We start from the raw sequence: 22,920 nt of genomic DNA on the forward strand, positions 1-22,920 counted from the left end.
TTCATTTTTATGGGTTAGGAGCAAAGGTGCCTTCACGGTCCATTACAATTCCATTATAAGAGTTAAAGTGTCATCACCTTCTGGCACACTTCCTAGATCTAGAGTCCCACCCATACTAGATTTCTGGCCAGAAGTATTACCTAAGAATAATACAAATCTGATTAGAAATTATTAGTAAACACAGATTCCGAAGGAGATTATTTATAAGCTGTTCAGCTGGCTCCATGTTTCTCCTCTCAGTCTTATGTAAGTGGAGAGGGTCTGTGTCTGGTTGGGGGGCGTGGAGGATGCAGGGGGCTAATTATACACTAAGGCTAAAGCACGACCAAACCGCTGCTCCAATGAGCTCAAGGCTGTACCCGGAGGCTGGGGGGGGGGGGGGGGCGTTAGCACACACACACACACACACACACACACACACACACACACACACACACACACACACACACACACACACACACACACACACACACACACACACACACACACACACACACACACACACACACACACACACACACACACACACACACACACACACACACACACACACACACACACACACACACAGAGAGCCTCGGAGTGATTAGACCCACCCTGGATGTGAACAGCAATTAACAGCAATCAGAGCCGTATCCCCCTCCCACCGCCTCTCCCTGTGTCCCCCACCCCTCGCTCTTTCATCTGCATGTCAGGCCTTGAACTTGTTTTTGTCTCCATTATTTTTTTAAGGGATCCCTTGATATTTGGGATTATACCCGGTATCTTTTCTTCAAGACACATTTCGATCGTGGAGCTGCAGACTCTTCTTTACTGCCCAGCTTTGAGAGTACTGTGAACTTCTTCCATCATCAGCATGTAGCGTGTTAGCTCTGGCACCAGCAGTCGTCTCTTATACAGACTTCAGAAGAGGTAACATAGGGGAGGCAGAGGGGCTTCTCACAGCGGTCTGCTGAGTCACACTCCAACATAACGTGTTCAGAAACCCACAACACATCTCACACTGACTTTCATATTTATGAAACACACTTTCAGGATTCTCAGACGCCTCCTTCCTGCCACCTCCGATGCAGAGTTGTACCTTCAGAACAGTGTCTTTTCCTACTTACTTTCCATTTTTCTTTGGTTTCTCTGTATTATTTGTGTTCATTCTGCCATGTATTCTTCCTTCAGTTCATCCATTCAACCCTTTAACCCAAGTGGCCCCATCTGCCCTCTGGCCATCTGTCTCCATCTCTCAGAATCTTTCCCTAAAATCATCCCTTCAAGTCCAGCTTTGTGACCTTGCGACATCATTTTAGGGGAGCAAAGATTTAAAAAAAAGAACATTGCTGACAGCGGTGTGAGGAATATAAGAGAGTCAAGAAGCAGATAGGAGAGAATGAAACAATACACTAGAAATGAAATAAGCCATGTTGACAGACAGCTATGGAAGAGCAGAGAATATAGAGTTGAGAGACAAGAGGAGAGAAAATAGTGAAGAGAGCAAAGGCTAGATTGAATTGCATAAGTGCGTTGAGGGAAGTATCCAAAATGAGACTCTGTTCATTCATTATCCGTTTAAAAGTTAACAAAAACTGTTGATCCACAATTGAAAAATCCAAACTAGCGCAAACCCAGGGAGGATCCTGAGCCTGATCAGGTTCAGCATACACCTGATCCCTTTCTAGACAGCGAACAAATCACAGTGTCAGACATGGTGTCCTCACATCAACCGTCTGCGAGCGGTGATGAGAAGAGAGGCTTGACACATCGCTGAGGCGTGATAATGTGCAGGGAGAATAACTTCTTGCGGTTGCCTTCAGCCCAGCGTGACTCCGCCTCCATCAGAGCCGACCTGCTGCGAGCTGTTGGCCCACTTCTCTGAGAGCAGGGTGCGTCCTGATTCTGAAAAACCCACTTTTCCTGGCGTGAGTCCTCCTAACCCAGAAAGTGTCTGTATGCTGAGTTCCAGTGGGATATCTGACTGCCAGACTCATTATAACCTCCACACACACCTCCTCCTCTGGCCTGTAGTGACCCAGAAACTCCATGTGGGTCAGATCATCCTCTGAACCCTCCACTCCATCCTGATTGAAAGACAGTGTGTGTTTCCATTGTTATTCAGTCATTGGTTTCACCACCCGTGCAACAGCTGCCTTTCTTCTCCACCACCTTGTTTTGTTTGCTCCTGTCTGTCCCTCTCTCATACAGAGCCAGACTCAAATCTCCCAAGAACAGGCGGATCTGTTCCCACACATTCATCTTCATTGCCAGCATCTCACACAGTCTCTCTGAGGACTGACTCAGAGCCAGCGGCTGCCTCTGCTGCCATCTTCTGTCCGGACATTACATCATGCAGACAAACTCACTCAGAGCTGGGACTTTAAAGTTGTGTTTTTAAACTTGAAATTGTGGCTTCCTTCCTTCCTTATTACTGATGTGCTCTTTGACCTCGGAAACAGGATTGAATTAGCATTTATTTAGGTGGTAAGATGATTAGCTCAAAATGCTGACGAGTGTAGCTTCGGTTACATCCATTGAACACACTTTTGATAACTATTCTTACATTTGTCCTTGAATAAATGCCAACTCCATCTTGTTTCATGTTGCTTCCTTTTTCTCCAGTTAAATATTTGACTTCTGAGCTATAACTGATCCTGTGTTCTCTAAGCGTTTGGCATGACTTTGGTTAGAATCCTATTAAACCAAGCACTTCAAAGTTCTATTTCCCAGAAGCCATTTCTCATTCAGCCTTGAGAAATTAGCACTGCTCATTCCCATCATGTGACCGGAACACGGTACAGCTGTTCTCCGGTCAGCCAGACACAGGTTGGTTAGAGAGGTGTTTGTCTCTGCTGGTTGAGATCTTCATGTCTTGTAAACATATGGAGACAGCAGGATAACATAATGACTCAATTCTTATTAAGAATGCATCCACCTTGTTTTCACTACATTGTCCCCCAGACGACCCCCCCCATGCTGCTGACAGATTTGAAAGGCCAAAGGACAACTTTAATCCCAGCAGCACTGTAATACTGTATGAAGGGGGATGCCATACCCTTGTTAGTAGATTGACCAAAATACTTTCCCCATTGTTAAACTGCCACCCCCCCTCCCCATCCCCTAGTAACAGAGGGATTGAAGGGGCAGTGTTTGGGTGTTACTCTGTCTGATTCACTGATCATTACTCTGACTGATGTTTAGACGGCTGATGACGGCTCCATTGGAAATAAAGAATTGTATTTCATTCATTCTCGTCATTTGTTTGCAGCATACGCTCTGTCCTAATTGGACAAAATATGTTTGAAAGTTGCTGAGAAAAAGAAATCCGCTCAATGTATATGTGTACTGATAAATCTATGGCGCTGTCCTTGGTGCTGAAGAAGCAGACAGATATGAAATTGCAACTTTTTCTCCGAGTCCCTCCCTTCCTGACGACAGGAGAGAAATCAAAGGAGGTGAAGAGCACAGGAGTGAAGTGAAATGAGGAGACATGGAGAGGAGGGAGGAAAGAAAAGAGAAGGGAGCGAAGAGAAAAGGCGAAGAGCGGGAGGTTTAGTAAAGAGAAAGTACCCAAGGTATGATGGGTAATCGTGAAGTGGTAATGGACCTGTGGGGCGTGATAACAAGGAAGACATGACACACAAACACACACGCACGATAAAGGGTTGTCAGTGTTGATGAATCCTACAATTTTAAAATCAATCTAGCCCCCCACAGCCTCACAGACATACTCACATTAATGCACACACACACTCCGACACACACACACACACACACACACACACACACACACACACACACACACACACACACACACACACACACACACACACACACACACACACACCACACACACACACACACACACCACACACACACACACACACACACACACACACACACACACACACACACACACACACACACACACACACACACACACACACACACACACACACACAGCCTGGAGGACGGATAAATCAAGTGTCATTGGCTGAAGATAGAATGCGTTTTGGTATAAATTGCAAATCATAATGAAAAATGCAGAGCCAAGGAAACACCGTCGTCAATCCATCCATCTGTTGTCAAAATAAAAATCACAATGAACAATACGTTAAATGTTAGGAGTGAATCTGGTCTGGGTCACAGCTGGTAGACAGGTGTAGAGGAGAAGTCAACAGAAGGTAGTGACCTCCTGCACACTCGGCACTTTCTAATGAATATATTGCTGACCGTGTGTGGGAATCTTTATGGAGACAAAACATAAGGAACAGGTTAAGTAACATATTGTCTTTGAAATCAGGATTCATCAAGAAATAATCAAATGCTTATTTAGACGTGTCAAATCTGACTTACTATTCTGATACTAGCTTATAGTATAATGTAATTATTTGTACCAGTAATAACATACTGACATGTTTTTATGCATACATTACACCACACACTCGACTACGGCATGTTTGAGGTGTTGCCTATGCAGACCAGAGACAGACAGACAGATTTAGCTGCTGACAGACAGGGTGGGTAAAAAAGAGAAAATGTGAGATATACTGAGAAGTAAATCAGAGAGAGGAGATACAATGGGGGGCAAAGGGGTAACAAGAAGAGGGAGAGGGTGAGGGAGAAGCAATGGAAGAGCAGTTTGGAAGGGGACAGTAAGAAAGTGAGAGGTGGGGGGGCACAGTAATCCCCCCAGGCCAGGCTATCTGACACCGCACAACAACCTCCATCAGGCCAGCTGACCGCTATTTACAGCGTGGGGTGACCCAGCAGGCGGCAGCTGTACATTGGGGGGGGGGGGAGACACACAGACAAGAAATAGTGCGCAAGAGAAGGGGGGGGCTTTATTTATTAATTAACCCTTTTTTGAGCAAGCAGGACACTCAAGAAGAGAGGGGATGAGTGAGGGAGCAGTTCCTGAGTGGTGCAGGAATGAGTTATTAAAGTAGTGTAAATATGTTAGGATTATCCTTCTGAACAACACTTTTAAGCATCATAAATGTTTGTCTGCCACAGTTTCTTTTCTAATCCATTCATCCTTGCACTACTCTATTTGTATAAAAAGATCCTTGAGCCCACTGTCCATCTGTCTGTCTCTGTCAGCCTGTCAGCCTGTCAGTCTGTTAGTCTCTGTGTCTCACCACCCGGTGGACCATTCCAGGACATACAGTATTTACAAGCGCTATATTGGGAAATCAAACCTCTGCGGCCTCTAACTCATCTCAGCACGCTGCGAGACATTCAGTGTCACGGCCACACAAACAGCACTTTCACCCAGAGCACATTCAGCCTGGGCGAGGAGGAACTGACAGGAGCCAGGGAACTATTGGGTCCTGATTACAAAGAAGCAAGGACAGAGAGGACTTCGCTAAACTAAAAGGGAAATTCTGAAGTCAAAAGGACGCTTCTATTTCTTGAAACTTCACTCCTTTTCAGGAAAAAGTATTGTAATCTTTGCACACCAAAATGTATTCAAACAAGGCCTGAATTCGGATGCATATTAGCTGTTCAACCAAACACACATTTCTAGTCTAAACACATGCTTTCAGTTTGACCCAAATTGGTAAAGTTATCCATTCTAACAATATAACAATCACTGCCCGACCCCACAACATTATATCCAACTTAAAGGGGCCCAACCCCTATGTTGGGACCAAAGCCCAACTGTTTACTCTCCTGAGACAGGACAATTCATATTAGGGTCTGACACTGAGGCCTGCATCTCAAACACCAGGCGTGCAGTCTATTTCAATCCTAATGTACTGTATAAAGCATACCATTCTAGTGATGTAACACACATGGGGGTGTCACTTACAAAATATAAGAGAGCTACACCCAATGTCTAGTAAGTGATCATATTAAACGAGACGTATGGTTCCTGTTCTTCATCAGGAGTGTATATTCATAGTCTTTCGAAGTACGTTAACCCATGTCCTCTATGGGGGACAGTGCCTTACTTCTAACGTTCCATCATTTAAAACCTCATACACAGAGCACTGAGTGCACACACACACGCACACGCACAGGGACTACCAAAGAAATGCTAGCAAGGTCACAGGCATCAGCTGTTTTTAGATTTGACAAAACCCTGTGTCAACATCCTCTTTAGAAGGAAAGACATAGTGCTCCTGGGAAATGTAGTTCAACATTTGCCACAGCAATCTCAAAAAGTAGGACTTGTTTCAACCTAAAGGCATCTGACTGGACCCAAATAACTTTTTTTTGTCTCATCATCATCCTCATCCACATTTCAGAACTCCACTTCCTGTGACAGCTGTCAGTGTGATGGTGACAGTGTGTCAAAGTGTGTGTTTAAGGAGTTGTCAGAGCATCCTCAGCAGCCAAGCATATGGTTTCTTTCACACACACACACACACACACACACACACACACACACACACACACACACACACACACACACACACACACACACACACACACACACACACACACACACACGCACACACGCACACACACACACACACACACACACACACACACACACACACACACACACACACAATGAAGCTGTTCTACCTGATCGACACTTGATGATCTCTCCAAACTCGTCCTCCACCGGCTCGTTGCAGTAGTCCTCGGGACGCACACCCTCCGCCATGGATCAGGGCACCGGGTGTTAAAAGTTACAAGGTGGGGGGGTTATTAACACACAGGTAAATCCACCAGGAGATGGGGAAAAGATCCAAAGTACAAATCCAGAACAAACAGCCAAAAGTTGCCCGATGTGAAGACAGGAGCTCCGGTGGAGGACGAAGGCTGGGTCTCTCTGACAGGCGGGTGGACGGGGCAGAGCAGGTGTTCGGGGGGGGGGGGGGGGGGGGGGGGGGGCTGGGGGTCGCAGCATTCCCACCTCTAAATAGTAGGATGCTAGGAGGTGGTCTCCTCGGGGCCCAGACTGGTTCAAAGGACCCCAGGCGTAAAACCCGACACCCTGCGGACACATTGCTGCTGACGCTTGTTTCCGGAAGAAGAGCGACATGCTAAAGGTCGGAGTGAACCAACCTGGGGTGACCTCTGACCTCAGGTGGGCGTGGCAACCAGCGTGACCACATGTATATCAAAACACCACGGAATCCAGCTTTAACTTTATGTAAGAAATACTCAATTGTTGGAGTCCTGGATTCAACATTTTAAAAAAATACAAAAATATATTTTAACTACCAAAAGTATCATGTGTCACGGTGGGTCCTTATGGGTTAAAAGTAATGGCCAATCTTACAATAATAAGTGACTGGATATGATTATTAAAAATGTTAACTTTAGGTAGGCTACTTTGTATACTGCTGTTGCATATTAACCTATATTTAGCCTATACATATATGTCAATATGTGTATTTACTAGTTAATTTATATTTTGTATTAGCTAATAAACAACATTTATAAAGTAACTAAGACTGTCAGATACATGTAGTTGAGTACAAAGTCAAAAATAGGAGTTTGTAATGGGTAGGCTATAAAGTAGCAAAACTGGAAATAAGTAACTCAATATTGTAGTTAATTACTTTCAGTCCCTGGTAGTGATTTTAATGTTCATGGATTTCGGTCATAGATTATTCAGCAACAAAGATTTGTACATTAAAAACCAAGCCTGGTATTCTTGAGCTTCAACATGATAAAATGGTTAATATTCACTGTGCAGAGAGTGTGTGTGTGGGGGGTGGGGGGGGGGGGGTACAGTGGTTACATGGCAGCACCGTTACACATGTACTAATATTAGATTTGCTGATAAACTGATATACCCACTTTGGGTTTCCTGGCTTTTCAAAAGTAAGACTTGGTTACTGTAATGGCTCCATTACGCACATTGGTGCTGCTATTATTAGAGACGATGCAGAGAATGATCCACACACTCCCAGATACACTCAGCCTGCAGGGAGCTGTGAGAGAATGTTCCAGAAACAGAATGTCCGGCACTGACTGGCATCCCGAGCAGCCGGCTGGGCCCCCTGACTGCTGTCTGGGGTGGGGGGGCTGCCCCTGCTGGGCTTGGGGAGGAGATATATTTAGAGGAACACTTGTGCTTTGTTGACATTGCCTTCACTTTCATATTCTGTTGGATAATTACCTTTTTTCACTCACTCAAAGCCTGGTGCACCTGTAACCACACCCACTTCCGTGATGTCATCATAATGTACATTGCTAGGGAGCTTCCAGTACAACAGCAACCTGAAATCTGATGGTCTAACTGCTTTTGAAAATAGAATTAGTGTAACACTGACACTTTTAAATGTCAATAAAAGATCACAAAAAGAAGATCAATTAATTAGTTTTTTGTTTCTGAGAAGTCAATCTTCTGCCATTTACGTTAAGTGTTGCATTATGGGAAAATAGTGTTTGTATCCTGAAGTTTTTAAGTAAACTTAATGTAGTGGTTGCACTGCTACATTCTGGAAATCAGTTTCTCATGTCAGAGTGTGGACAGCAGAGGGCAGTATAAGCACAGATTTTACATTACAAGTCTTAACTAGGCCATTGAATCTTGGAAAGATTCAACACTCCTTGATATCATTTGTATCTCAAGTCTTACATCCTTGCAGTGATGTACAGGTGTTCCCTGAGCTCTCAGTACGCCATGGCATCAATAACATGCTCCACCTTTTAAAAAGTGAAAAAGGTAATATATCGATGTGACAAGGTAACACAGTCTACTTACTTTATATCCTTGCACCCACTTCTTCTGCTTTAATGGCACCCAACAGAAGAATGAATACCACCACCGGTTTATTTTGAATGCAAGCAAATCCATCAAACAACAGGAATACTTAGAAATATACATAAATTAAAAATGTATTTTGCTAATTTGGAGGGAAACTAGTGTTGACTTTGGACATTGAATGCACCACGTACATCACCATATTAATAAGCATTTATACTCATGGTAAAAAACAATACAACATATTTAAAAATGTCTATCTTAGTGGTGGTTTTCCTTTTTTCTGAGAGGTCTTATACCTGAACTACAGTCCATTATGAAAGGGTTTATTGTGTTGAATTTAGCTTACAACAATCCTGGTTCGGTAAATAATACTAAAAGTTAAATAATCGTTTCAACGCTCACAGGATGTGACAACAAAATGAGACACAGAGTGATGCAGAGACATTCTGGTTAGTGCTTTAATGTGCCAACTTACAAAGAGATAAATGCTGATTACTGACATCGCTACAATGGCATCTAAAACATGCCAACACACATGCACACACACACTCTTTCTGTCATTCACACACACTTCCTAAATCCCTATGCACATCATTAGACAGTGTTTTTCTCCATTATACTGGGAGATGAGTGTCTACTTTTCATCAGTAAATGAATAACCAAACCAATGCTAATAACTACAAGTCAGACCTGGGCTAAAACATACAATCTAATAATGGGTAGAACATATTAAAGGCTTGTTCTGTGTTTGTTCCACATGAACATACCAGCCTGGATATTATGTCCATCCTCAACCACATGGAAGTGCTTCATTACAAATCAAAGCATGTAGGTCATTTTCGAAACTGGTGCAAACATATTTGCTTTGTCTTTTAGAATCAGAGACTCAAAACATGCAGCTTTGAGAAGTTAAGGTATTTTTGTTTTATGTAAGTGCTGTAGTATTGTCACTTTGAATCTTGGATAAAAGATGTATTAATAACAGCAGATGTATAATGTTAAACTACCTGGCAAAATAAAACTGTACATCTTAACTCTGTCTGGGGATTTATTTCCCTTTGACTGTGTCTAAAGTGAGAATAAAAGTGCTGTAGCATCAGACTAAATCAATAGCTGTTTCAGTACATCACATATCAGTGTTATACCCATGGAAGAGGGCCACATTCTCATTGAGATCTGAACAATAGTGATTTTTTGGTTTGTTTTGTTCCGATCTAAAACAAATTAACACGTGGCCCCAATTCTCTTCCGTTAAACCAGCGTGAGTTTGAAATGTGAACGTTTAAAATGTGAAGTCCTTCCATTACTGTCACATATGTGGATATTGTAAACGTAAAGTGTTAGTGTATATTTTAACCCAGGTCTGTTACAGTGTTAATGCCGAATGCTTCTCTACTCCACCAAAGCACAGAGACGTTTCTAGGTAGCAAAAACACCGTCACTAATCTGTGATCATTCAGTATTCGATACTGATCAACTGCTGAAATACTGAAGAGCAGGGTCTCATGCTGAAAAGCTGTTATAACTTAAGGAATAAGTGCTTCTGTTTTACTCAGTGCTAAAAAAAAAATCCACTTACAAGCAGGAGTTTTTTCTTCCCAGAAGACCCTACTTTCATTTGACATCCACCAGTTTAATACTATGTAGTAGAATATACACTGTGAATTTACAGCATGAGGTCTATGGGAGTCTGAACAGGCTTTTAAAGTGAGAGTAAGGGGCTTCAACACATCCTTTTGGCAAATCAGTTGTTGCTCAAATGAGCTGCTTTTAGAAGCAATGCTGTTGTGGTGACAGGCAGAACTCATCAACCAGGGACAACCGACATCATTGTGGCATTTATCTGGAATAAATGGACAGCCGCACAGCTTTTCATTTGTTAAAGTGGCGGGGGAGGCGGCCTGGATCCTATTTTTGGGTCATGGTTTCTAGACAGCTCCTCGGAAGAATATGCCACAATGGAGAGCGCAGACAAAATGCCGCTTGAATCTCCGAAATGTCATCTGGAGGAGTCTTGTTTTGCATTCGGCTCCCTGTGCGCTTTTTAAATGACAGAATGAATGAAGAATGGAGGTCACGGGTTCCACGGGAAATGGAAATAGGTTTTTGCACAGTGAAAGCTAAACATATGCATTATCACCTGCTTCTTTGGGAAGTAAAATGTGTATAGAAGTACAGTGTTTACTTCTCCACCCATATTTACACTCCAACAATTACATTAACAATGTTATCAGTTTTCTATGAATGTGATTTTAAGTTGGGTTAGTGCATTTTGACTCAACAGTAACACACCATTGCAGCTTGTTGGAGCAGAAAGCATAACCAATACAATTATAATGTGTGTTTTTAACAATGAGTTCAGAGCCACACACTCATATAGTTGACTCAGACTGCAGTTGGTAATAAAAAGGAAGTGATTTTGGATTCTGCTCTAAACTCAAATGCCACCATGTTGACTAACAGCTAAAAATTGGCCACATTTTCTATCTAAGCTGGCAACTTACATTTATGAAATTAGGTGTTTTTGTGAATTCTCTTCAGCTCAATGCATAATCACATTATTCCACTTTCGTAAACTATTGATGTGCACTCAAGCCCCCCCCCCCCCCCCCCCCCCCCCCCCCCCCCCCCCCCCCCCCGCTGGGAGATCTGCCGGTGGTGTAGCGGACGCAGTGCTGGACCGAGGAGGACGGATGCTCCCAAAGTCACGGTGTGGACAAACTGGCCTCATTGGGAATCGAACTTTCAGCAGTCGCTTGGAGGCGGCTTTACGCAAGCCCGTCTCACACCTCCGGCCGAGGCTAATCAATCATGACAGCTCCGTGTCGGTTGCCTCGGTTACAGACGACGGTCGATGACAGAATATTGAGCCGGTGTCTTTGTTTTATCCTCCACCAATCTGTCTTATGAAAAGTTATAACTGTAGATCATCTTCCATGTCCTTGTGAAAGTGTACTCCAGATGAAGAAAAAGTGCTAAGCTAATGATGCACTGATGGACCCCTGGAGGATTGGATGATGACAGGTGAAGATACACGTTCCGTTGCATGTGCATGTGTGCGTAAACGTGCGGAAAAAGCCACTCATGTTTCCTCGACGACAGAATCAATAAGTGGGGCTGATAGTTGCTATCCTTTGTTACTGCAGGTGTAGTATGACCCCTCCCCATGATACATCTGGTGACATTACGGCTGGTTCCAATATGCAGCCTCACTTCTGTTCACCGAGGCAAGAAAATAAATCCTTGACAACCAGCTTAACCCCTTCAATTGCCCCCAGGGTTCATTGAAATATAGTTATCGGCTCAAAAATGGTTTATAGTACTCTTTACAGTTCATGGGAGATGAGCCGTTTTCCCCCTCGAATACCTTACGTTCTCAGCTTGATTTGGAGCTAGTAATACTCCTCGTAGTTCTTGGGGTTCAAGCAGTATAGGATTCCCCCGCCGAAGGAGAAGATGGTCCCCCCCCAGGCCAGGCCGTAGCCCCAGTTGAACTCGTGGTAGATTCTCAGGTTGATGCTCTGGACGAACTTGATGGGGTAGAGGACCAAGCTGAAGGCCTGCAGGACCACTGGAGGGGACAGGAAGACCATAAGTGTCATTTATTAAAGGAGACATATATATAATGGACAGAACAAGAATATGTTTACGTGCTGTAATGTTAAAAGAAACACATTATTTTTCTCATACTTTCTATCTGTATTGACCTTCTGTCAGAAACACTGTGTTTTAGCCCCTGTCTCTAAGGCCCCTCCTGAAAAAGACAACTTCTGATTGGTCAGCTGTACTTAACTTCACATTTGTTAGCAGTCACGTACAAACACTTGAGAAATTCTAGAGAAATAGCAGAAATTAGCATCGACTGAGTCGTGAAGAGCCTCGGGGGAATTTCATTTAGTTCTGTTTAGTTCATTTAGCACAGCTTTGAAAAACAAAATAAATCAAACTGGATCAGGCAGGAGGCAAGGAGCAGGGCTGAGGGAGGAGGGAGGAACAGGAGGAAGAGACAGAGGTGGACTACAGGCTCCAAGGACACAGGACGAGTTTGATGAAGAGATGAGGGAAAAGATGGACGAGGGGGGTGAGAGATAGATATATAAAAAGGAAGGGGGGGTTGGATGGCAGAAGAACAAAGGAGAACACATGAATTGTTGTTTCTTCAAAGTGAATTCATCTTGTGGGAACGCAAACAAAACAACTAACACGGGTTACATAACATCCAAAAACACGCGAACATTACCACAGATTGTGTGCAATGCAGCTTTAAAGAAGTAGTTAGTTGTCAAGAAAAGTGTATGTGAGCCATCTTTCCCCGAGGGGTCTCTTTAAAGTCCATTCAACACACTTTGCCTCTGTGCTCCGCTTTTAAAATATATTTTACAGATGTTGTTTGTGTTCCATCACGGCAAAACAACTTTATTTTGACAGCTAGGGTTTTTTGTGCGTTTGTTTGTCAGTATTCATAGATTCTATCCCTGTTTTGCTCCCTCTGAAATGAAGCTGAATGCTTTAAATATTGATTTAATTGCATCAAAGTTAATGCTAACTAAAATCCTTCTCTAAACTTTTATGATGTGCTGTTATGATTATGCAAAACAAAATCCAGCTACAACAACTTCTTCAAGTTTGTGTCTTATTTTTGTGTTTTTTGGCGCTTGTTTTTTCCACTTTCAACCCTGAATATTCAACAATATAAGGAAATGGAAACCCCAAAAGTCACAATAGGGACTTTTTAACATATCAATCCTAAGTAACAAATATAAACATGTTTATATCCAATCTGCTTTAAGCCTTTTTACTTTGTATAGATCCATTGAAAGTATTTCCAGGATAAGAAGACTCTGAGAAATCACACAGCTTCTGAATTTTCCAACACCAGCCCTTTAAATAAGATTGTCTCCTTGTTTTTTCCCTTCAGTGACATTCAGAAGGCAACACATCCAGCTTTGGAAAATCAAACATTTCACGCCTAAAAATAAATACAATTTCCAATTATTCCCGGGAGGTTAGAACGAGGAAAAAGGAGGAAACTTGTCAGTCGTCCAGCTTGAGATTTGGGCTGGCGAGGGAAATTAAAGGGACAGGCATGACTCTCCGCTCTGACCCGACTTATAAAAATAGGATTTTCTCTAAATGAGTTTGAGGGAGAGAAGAAAAAAGTGTGTGTAAGCCTGAGTGTGTGTAGTGTGGTCTGTGTGCACATTTAATAAGTAAGAATTATCATTTAAATGCATATTAGTTTTCAATATGATAACTTCAACCTTCCTATTACCTTGTCTAAATTGGCTAATTAAGTGTGTAAGTGTGTGTTGTGTCATCAGGTGTGTGTATAATGTGTGTGTGGCCTCAGACCCAGACCTACTGAGTGTGTATTGACAGCAGTTCATTGTGTGTGTGTGTGTGTGTGTGTGTGTGTGCTGTGTGTTGTGTGTGTGTGTGTGTGTGTGTGTGTGTGTGTGTGTGTGTGTGTGTGTGTGTTGTGTGTGTGTGTGTGTGTGTGTGTGTGTGTGTGTGTGTGTGTGTGTGTGTGTGTGTGTGTGTGTGTGTGTGCTGACCTGCAGCGAAAAGCATGGAAGCGACGGGTGCGTAGAATCGTCGTCTCGTGCCGATGCACACGGCGACCAGAGCGACCAGGAATGACATCAGCACCAGGGCTCCACCCCCTAGCAACAGGGCCAGCGTAGCAACCTGCCAGTCTGGAAAACAGAAGGACGAGAAAAGACCAAAGGTTAGTGATGGATGACAGAGAAATTGGTAAAGAGAAGAAGAACGTGACAAAGTAACAGAGGGAACAATCGTGAATAAATGTAATATTGTATAGATAAAAATGAAATGCGAAAAATCACAAATGGGCCTGGGACGAGAGACAGAGCCACCAGAAACATATCATTTGATTTGACATTTTATATCACTGCCTTTACCACAAGCCCATGTTGATTAAATGGAGAACAAAGGAGCAGGTGAGGACAGGAGGAAGGAAGGTATTAAAATGGAAGGCGTAAGGAATTAGGACAATGATGTGAAAGAAGGAGGAAAAGATGATAAAAAAAGGGTAGAAAGTTGAAGGAAAGATGGGATAAGGGAGATAAAGAGGGAGGGGGCCGGGTAGGAAAGAGGCAATGAAAAAGAATGATGGTGGGATTAAGGAAGCATGAACACATAAAAGAAAGTGAAGGTAAAAACGGAAAGCAAGGGGACAATTTAAGGGAAGGAAGGAAGGTTGAAGGGAATGAGAGGGATGGGATTAATCAAAGGATATAGCAGGAAGGATGTGAGGATGATGAAAGGAGGAGGAAGATGAAGGAAGATGGACTGAAGTTAGGAGAAAGAGAGAATGAAAAGGAAAGAAAAAGGGTGTGATGTCCTTAAGGGAACACTTAGAAGGAGCAAGGATGGAAGAAAAAGACAGGCAGATGGAAGGGAAGGCAAAAGGAAAGAGGGAAGACATGAAAAAGCAAGGAGTGTTTAAAAAAACAAAGTTAATAATGGATAAAAGTGGGAGAAAACCGACAGAGACAAGTTAAAGTGAGATCAGGAGAGGTTTGGTGGCGATGAAGCGTCTCTGATAATGCTACAAGGACAGAGGGCAGAATGAAAATAAATGCCAAAAGGAGGTGGAGAAGAGGAGGGGTTGCTTGTGGTGAAGGCCGAGGAGGAAGAGGAGGAGGTGGGGGGGGGGTTTGGGGCGGCGTGAAGGGGCGGGGGACCGAGCAGCGCTGAGTGAAAGTAATGAAGAGAGGGAGAGAGCACTTAGTATACCTGAGCTGACAAAAAGCCTTGGCGAAAAAGCTTTACTGGCACGTTATCAAAAATCTGTCCGCGTTTATATATAGGGGAGCACTGTGGTGCTGGAATAGCACACACACACACACACACACACACACACACACACACACACACACACACACACACACCCACACACACACACACACACACACACACACACACACACACACACACACACACACACACACACAATGTCACTTTGCTTTTTGTTTGGCCACACAAGAGAGTGTCACAATGGAATTCCTCTATACATATTTACGTCAATTTCAAGGGACGGAGAAATTAGAACTCCTATTAGCGACATGTTGCAATGCTCTTGTACAATGTACGGTACTTTCTTTATTAATACATCTTATTGTGAATTAGAAAAAATGATCTCCGGCTCAAGTTAGTGGGCTAAAGTTAGTGGGCTAAAGTTAGTGGGCTAAAGTTAGTGGGCTAAAGTTAGTGGGCTAAAGTTAGTGGGCTAAAGTTCACTTGGTTCTCTAAGAAAACAGATCCGTTGGAATGGATGGATTTCACTGTGAAATGTCTCTATTTGCCATGCTGGTGTGACGGCTAGATATAGACACTAGATACAGACGGCTAGATATAGACACACATATAGGCTACACACGCGCGCGCACACACACACACACACACACACACACACACACACACACACACACATACACACACACACACACACACCTCATCATTAAATCCATCTGGGCTCAGGTGGAGAAAGGAGATTTGACCATTTCTCTCACCTTTTCTCCCACCTGATGCTGTCAAAGTGGTCATGTAAGCTGCTGTAAAACCTATTTCTGTGCACAGCTGAACTAGGATACGATACATGAGAAAAGACGTTCATAAATAAAGTATAAGCTTTAAAGGCAAACTTAAAGATCTGGATCAAACAGCAATGAAATGTAGCTGTTAGTATTGAAGCTGTTTAGGTTGTGTAAATATGGTCAGGTGAAATGTACTCCCTTAGTTTGGTAAAAAAGCTAATGAAAGAGGGAAGATGGAGGGGGAGATAAGGAAAATGTGATATTTGGAGGTAGAAGGAGAGGTGAAAGATGCAGAGATGGATAGTGGGAGGAAAGGAGGAAATTAAAAGGAGAGAGGATAAAGTGGGAAGGGAGGAAGATAGAGAGCAGGAAGAGGAGAGGACAATCAGAAGCATCTTGTCATTCAAATGGAAAGCAACCAGACATTTTCAATTTGACTGATGCTGAGGATCGTCTTCTGGACAAAAAACTATTCAGATGTCTTCAAAATAGTTGCAGGAAATGTTGCCCTCTATACGCAACACAACAAGGACAGAGGTAGGGAGGTAGAGGGATAGAAAAGGGGCTCAGGTCAGGTGGGATATCAGTCCTTGCTTTCCTCGAAGCCATGAGCTGCTTCAATCTGGGTAAGCAGCCACAACCAATCAAATGTCAGCATGAAAGTGGAAGGAATCCAATAACCAATCAGTTGTGACACCAAATGTGTTCATACTTTAGTGAGATTCACATTTCTCTCTGACAACCTGAGGCAGATTTGGCGTTTTTATACGTGTTTCATGTAAGATTTGCAGGAAAAATGAGGCTAGCCTAGTTAGCCTAGCTCGTCAGTATCAACCAAGATCTTCCTAATTTGAATGTAAAGACACATACTGTCGCTAAAGAAATTACATTAACCTCACCCCCTCTTTCTCGCTCACGCACACACATGCACAACATGGCTTTAACCATAAAACTCTTTGCAGTTTAGCTCTCATACACATACGATATGCAAAGCCTTTCCTCCCTGTCTCTCTCTGGCTGGTTTGAAGTTTTAAAAATGTATCGCACGGGCACATATAGGAACCGCACAATGTGTCACATGTACCGTATCAAACCTCGTTCTTTCTCACACACACATGGTTGGGGTATGTCACTTTCTAATTAGTGCCTGCACCAGCTTCTCACACACAGTGAGCTGTTCTCACTCGCAGGGAGAAATACCTCGTGCTGGAATGTGACTGTTTGTCATGTGACAGGATTACTGCGCTGCACTGTCACATTCTCTCTTTACTGTAAAGAACTGCAAAACAACCAACAACCAAGATATGTAAAGCAACAAAATCCAGTTTGATTCCAAGTGAACATTGCAGATACAAATTCAAAAACAAGGAAATGATTTAAAAGATATACAATAAATAAAAGTTACAGTTGTGTTCTTGTTCGTGTGTTGTGGTTATTCCCCTGTCTGTCTGCCTGCCACATCATTTCCCATTCCTCGTCCTGCTGCTACAAATAGAACGGGGTCTCTGGGGGCTCCACTCACTGAGAGGAGCGATGGAGTCAGAGGAGATGAGGGGGAGAGAAAGCAGGGAGGGGGGGTGAGGGAGGAGAGAAGAAGAAAAAAGAGGGAGAGACTTGACCCTGGATAAATGGATAGAGGGACATAGAGGATGGTGAAATTACAAAGGGGAAATGATTTACATTAGAAATGTAACAATAAAGCCCTGTGGGAGGAGGGGGGGAGAGGAAGAAAGGGAATGAGGTACAAACAAAAAGGAGATGGAAAAATGAATTGGGAGGAGGTTTGAGTAAGGGGACAATTCATTTGAGAGTGCAGACGGAAAGGGCCTAGGGAGTAAAAGGGAGGGACGGATCGATGGGCTGATAGAGAAAGATGAGAGGGGCAGACGGGAGGGGGCAGCGTTAATGGAGGATGTAGGCGACTGATCTCAGATCTGTGACAACAAAGACTGGTCAGAAATGACATCACTGTACACAAAAGGTGTCGACATTCAGTACATCTTTTGGGATTTGATCATTAATAAATCAAATGGCTTTTATGCTGGGAAATCTCATACATTTAAAAATGGTTAACAAAGTGTAAGAAATTATAAACATGTTATGGTTTCCTCGCTTTAAGTAATGGTTTCTCCTGCAATCCCAACAGTGGGTTCATCTTCTCTCAAGGTCAGGTGAATGACACATCTGTCGGTAGCAACAGCTATCTTTTGTTCCCTGAAATGTATTTTGCTTTGGTTTTATTTAACGCTATTGCTGTTGCATTTTTAAACCTGACACAGATATGTTTGTTCATGAGATTGAGCGTGAAATTTAGGCGGAGGCTGAGCCAGACAGGAGGAGATGAGGGGGGAGGAAAAGGAGGAAGAAAGTAGGTTGACTGCTAGGTGTAACTTCTAGCAACAGTGTGTGTTTGTGTGTGTGCCCACTTTAAGATTTTTCATCTGAAGCCGTGTTCTATTTGTCAAATATGACGACATTCGACTCGAGGATTTCTGTGTGGCGCTGATTTGATCTCACACACTGCTGGTGATTGAAGTGTCTGTTGGCCACTGCCATCAGTATCAAACATCCTGACGTAACGTTGCTTCATCTATCGGTTAAAGTGATGGCCTTTTTGTCAGAGCGGCACATAAATGTTGCATGACTTTATTCAGATATGACATTTATAGAAAGTGCCTGGCGCTGCTGGAGAAGTGAGTTTGAGGAAGAAAAGAGATTTCAGCAACATAAAAGCTGTAATTATGACTGGGAAAATCCACATATTTTTGCAGAAGCTCCAAAATAATACCTATTATCATTCTACCTGCATCAGTTAGCAATGAAACTCATATTTTAATTGCTGCAGCTGGTCTTTATACAGCAGTTCTGCAGAGTCAGATGTTTCCTTTATGCCTTTGTTTTCCATCCCACTCTAATTAATCAGCGGCTATGCTGTGCATGTTGTAAACTGAACATTTCTCACTCTGATGGAGGTGTTACGATCTGTGTGCATACATTACATCTGATGCTTGTTGTTGGGGGGGGAAGCATTTGTGTAAAGCTTGTTGGTGTTCCCTTGGGTCTTGAGAGGACCATATAAGCCCGTTTAATATCATTTTTCTAATGTTTTTTCTCTAAAGACTCTTCATAGTGTAGTTCAAGTTAATGTAATGTAGTTGCTCTACTTTTATGTGTTTTGTTCTAGAACAAGCCAAATGATACAATTGTGTTTTTTTTAAGGATCAGTGTGTGTGTGTGTGTGTGTATGTGTGTGTGTGTGTGTGTGTGTGTGTGTGTGTGTGTGTGTGTGTGTGTGTGTGTGTGTGTGTGTGTGTGTGTGTGTGTGTGTGTGTGTGTGTGTGTGTGTGTGTGAGCAACAACAGAGAAATCAGAGTGTGACATGAAATATTCAGCTGGGCTTCAGAGGAGACTGTCCAGAAATAGGTCAGCTCGACGTGGGAGCCTCTTATTGGCACACACACACACACACACACACACACACACACACACACACACACACACACACACACACACACACACACACACACACACACACACACACACACACACACACACACACACACACACACACACACACTACAGACTCCCTTTCTGTCACACGCACACAAATCATGATCTATGATACTCAGATAGATGGATAGATGGATGGATGGATGGATGGATGGATGGATAGATATATATATATATATATATATATATATATAGATAGATTCTTTAAATGTAAGTAATTTTGTGAAGTACATTTTAGCAATATATAGATGGAGTCTGTCACCCTATCTGACAGTTTAAAGACCTCTTAAAGTGATTCCATTGTTAATGCCCCTCAGTGTAATGAGCTTTATCAGCGCCAGAGTCTCAGTGGCAGTAAACAAAGACACTTTCACCTCAATTTAAGTAGTGCTCGTGAACTCTTGTTTCCCTGGAAACCAATCCAACTTCCAAAGATAAACCCCGCCCCAAAAACTGCAAGCCCTCTCCTGGGTGTGACAACAAGGACGATTCCTCCTCAACAAAAGAATCGTGAGGGTACAAAAGTAAGTGATATTGAAACGGGATGAGCCAGCACATTTATTTCCCCCCTTCTCCTGCCCTGACGAATGAATGAATACGTGCAGGTATGTGGTCACACCCAGGGGAGCTGATGAAGTTGGTGGCAGTTTTGCTGCATTGATATTATGGTGATGATCATTGCAAAAACAGGGTGAATACGTTATAGCTCTTAGCAGCATTCAATTGACTTTTAGTTCCCTTAGAAGGGCCAAAAAGTATTATTATTATTATTTGTATTATTATTATTATTATCCTCTTTTAGACATGATAACAGAGAAATGCTCTATCATTTAATTTTAACATAAAATAAAACAAAAGATGTATTTGAAGGGTTGCAACTAACTTTCTTTTTGAATCAATTTATTCAATTCCATCTTAAAATGACTTGTTATCAAAGGTATTCACTTTAATATTATGGAATATAATGAAAAAATGAAATTTGATTATTTGATCTAATAAATGACCAACGTGATCAATAGATGATCAAAAGTGCCTCATTATGAATTTTAATAATTGTTTCAGCTCTAAATTAAAAAAAAACATTAACAGGGTTATTTACTACACGTTTGTGTTTTCAAAATGTCACGTCTGCTTTTAGGAGGAGGGGTGAGAAGGAATGTCAATGTGAACAGAATCCTTTGGCGCAGGTTTAACAAACTGCAATCCTTCTTTTTTAAATGCATGACCCATTTTTCCTTCAAAAAGCAGAAATAATATTCAAAATCACAATGAATGCAAATCTTTTGGAAGTTAATTCCAGCCTGCATAATTTCTTCATCTCAACTCCACACTAATTAGTGTGGCTATCCCAGTGGAGTCACAGTATGAGGCTTTGGATAGAGACAGTAATAATACACTTATTATATATTTGAGCATGTTGAGGAAGCATCCCTTAATCATGTCATGAGATCAACTCTTTGTTATCTACCATATAAACAGCTCCTGATAATGCATAATAGAAGACACCTGGTAATAACCGGGTGTATAATAATATAATAATAAGCCTTAAATCCTGATTTACCTGAAACCAGCGTGCTGCTGCACTGCCAGTTGTCGGTGCTGGCAGGCTTCCAGCAGGACTCCCACAGGGACAGGTAGTACTGGTCGTCGGCAGTCACCCACGCGGGGCTCATCACGGCACCCACATCCAGGCAGAGCGCGAGGAAGACGCACACCAGCCCGACCAGCTTCAGCGGCGTGACCGGTGAGCTGCGCGCCGAATCCTCCGTCTCGGTGACCGTAGACGACATAGTGCGGAGGAGAAGGGGACCGCTTCAGAAACAGGGGAGAGAGCCGGTGTGTGGATGTACACCTTCCTTCCTGATGATGATGGATGTGAGTGGTGTTGTTGTTGCCGCTGCTGGTGGACCCGCAGCCGCCTGCGTTGCGCGCTGGTCGGACGCTGTGCCTGGGCACCGCTCCGCCGCGCACCGGAGATCTCCCCGTTTACCGCCTGACGTCAAGGCTCCGAGGGATCAGCAGGTGCCACAGGGTCCTAAAGAGAGAGAGGGGAGAGAAGAGCCCCTTACCCAGGAATGGAGATGTTGGGAACACTGAGAACCTGAGACCAAATTCATAGAGACTTGGAGCCATTTACCAAACTCTGTGTGCACATCAGAAACACGTTTATTAAGTAGGTTTTACTGTTTACACATAGGCCTACCTGGAATTTGCAAGATGCATTGTAAGAAAAGCGCCACACAACTATTATAACAGAGAGATATAGAGCAATATTTACATGAAATACCAACACAAATACGTACAGTATGATTTGACAAGATCATTTTGTGAATATTTGCCAAAATGTGTCTTATTTATTGATATACAATTACCAAGGCTTACCGTGTGTTAATTAGGCTACATCCCCCTTCTTTATAGCCAATGTTTTTAAACTATTCTATGTACATTTATTTTACTAGGGCAATTCTAATTCTAATCCATTTTCCCCCAACTTTAGTTATGTTGTTGTAGTTGATTTGGCCTGCAACACATTTTTAAATATGCCTATCAACTCTTAGAAATACCCATCCAGACATTTTCAAATCCATAGTTGCCTTAAAGGTGGGGTACTGTAAAAAGCACGACCAATCATCTGAGCCGGCCCGGCTAAAATAACTGGATGGCCTACCTGCCTGTCAGCCTTCCATCTGTGCACAAACTTATCTCGTGCCCTCATTGGCCATGTGCGCGTTCGTGTGTGTTGGAGGAGGGGCTCTGTAAGGAAGTGGCAGATTTTTCCCGGCTGTGTATTTTCAAATTCTAGCGCACTCGAGCTGGATTCTCCAAAATTACCTACCCCACCTTTAACTCTCTTGGCATGACTTTTTATTTTGGGAGGAAAAAAATGTTACCCCATGTGTTTTAGGAGCTTAGGGGTCCCTAATATTATATCAATTATAAAATGTGACCCCCCCTCACCCCTCAACCAGGGGTTGGTTTGTTGCCTCAGGGCAACACTGTGCTACGAGGGTATTGAAACACCAAGGATTTCTACAATTCAGAAGAAATAGAAAAAACAACTCTGAATTCAAAAGGTTTTCTTTGTGTGTGTGTGTGTGTGTGTGTGTGTGTGTGTGTGTGTGTGTGTGTGCGCGCGCGCGTGCGTGTGTGTTTGTCTGTGTGTGCGTGTATGTATGTGTGTTTCTGTGT

General features: G+C 42.9%; 2 protein-coding genes across 7 annotated transcripts in view; both read right to left on the reverse strand.

Moving 5' to 3' along the window:
- The window catches only part of dmd (dystrophin), a 182,536-nt gene extending 175,759 nt beyond the window's left edge, over positions 1 to 6,777 (reverse strand). For all 6 annotated transcript variants that reach the window (XM_034216838.1, XM_034216835.1, XM_034216834.1 and 3 more), the window contains exon 1: positions 6,523 to 6,777. In XM_034216838.1, coding sequence (XP_034072729.1) covers positions 6,523 to 6,604 — 82 coding nt within the window. In that variant the 5' untranslated portion in view covers positions 6,605 to 6,777. The remainder of the gene's footprint in view (positions 1 to 6,522) is intronic.
- A 4,530-nt stretch (positions 6,778 to 11,307) lies between these two features.
- LOC117546654 (transmembrane protein 47-like) lies at positions 11,308 to 21,701 on the reverse strand. The gene is made up of 3 exons (XM_034216972.1): positions 21,293 to 21,701; positions 14,218 to 14,358; positions 11,308 to 12,233 (listed from the first exon to the last, which is right to left on the reverse strand). The coding sequence occupies exons 1-3, from the start codon at positions 21,519 to 21,521 to the stop codon at positions 12,055 to 12,057; spliced, it is 549 nt and encodes a 182-aa protein (XP_034072863.1). The 5' UTR covers positions 21,522 to 21,701; the 3' UTR covers positions 11,308 to 12,054.
- Positions 21,702 to 22,920: the final 1,219 nt, after the last annotated feature.

Source organism: Gymnodraco acuticeps, unplaced genomic scaffold (genome assembly GCF_902827175.1).
Source record: "Gymnodraco acuticeps unplaced genomic scaffold, fGymAcu1.1, whole genome shotgun sequence".
NCBI lineage: Eukaryota > Metazoa > Chordata > Actinopteri > Perciformes > Bathydraconidae > Gymnodraco > Gymnodraco acuticeps.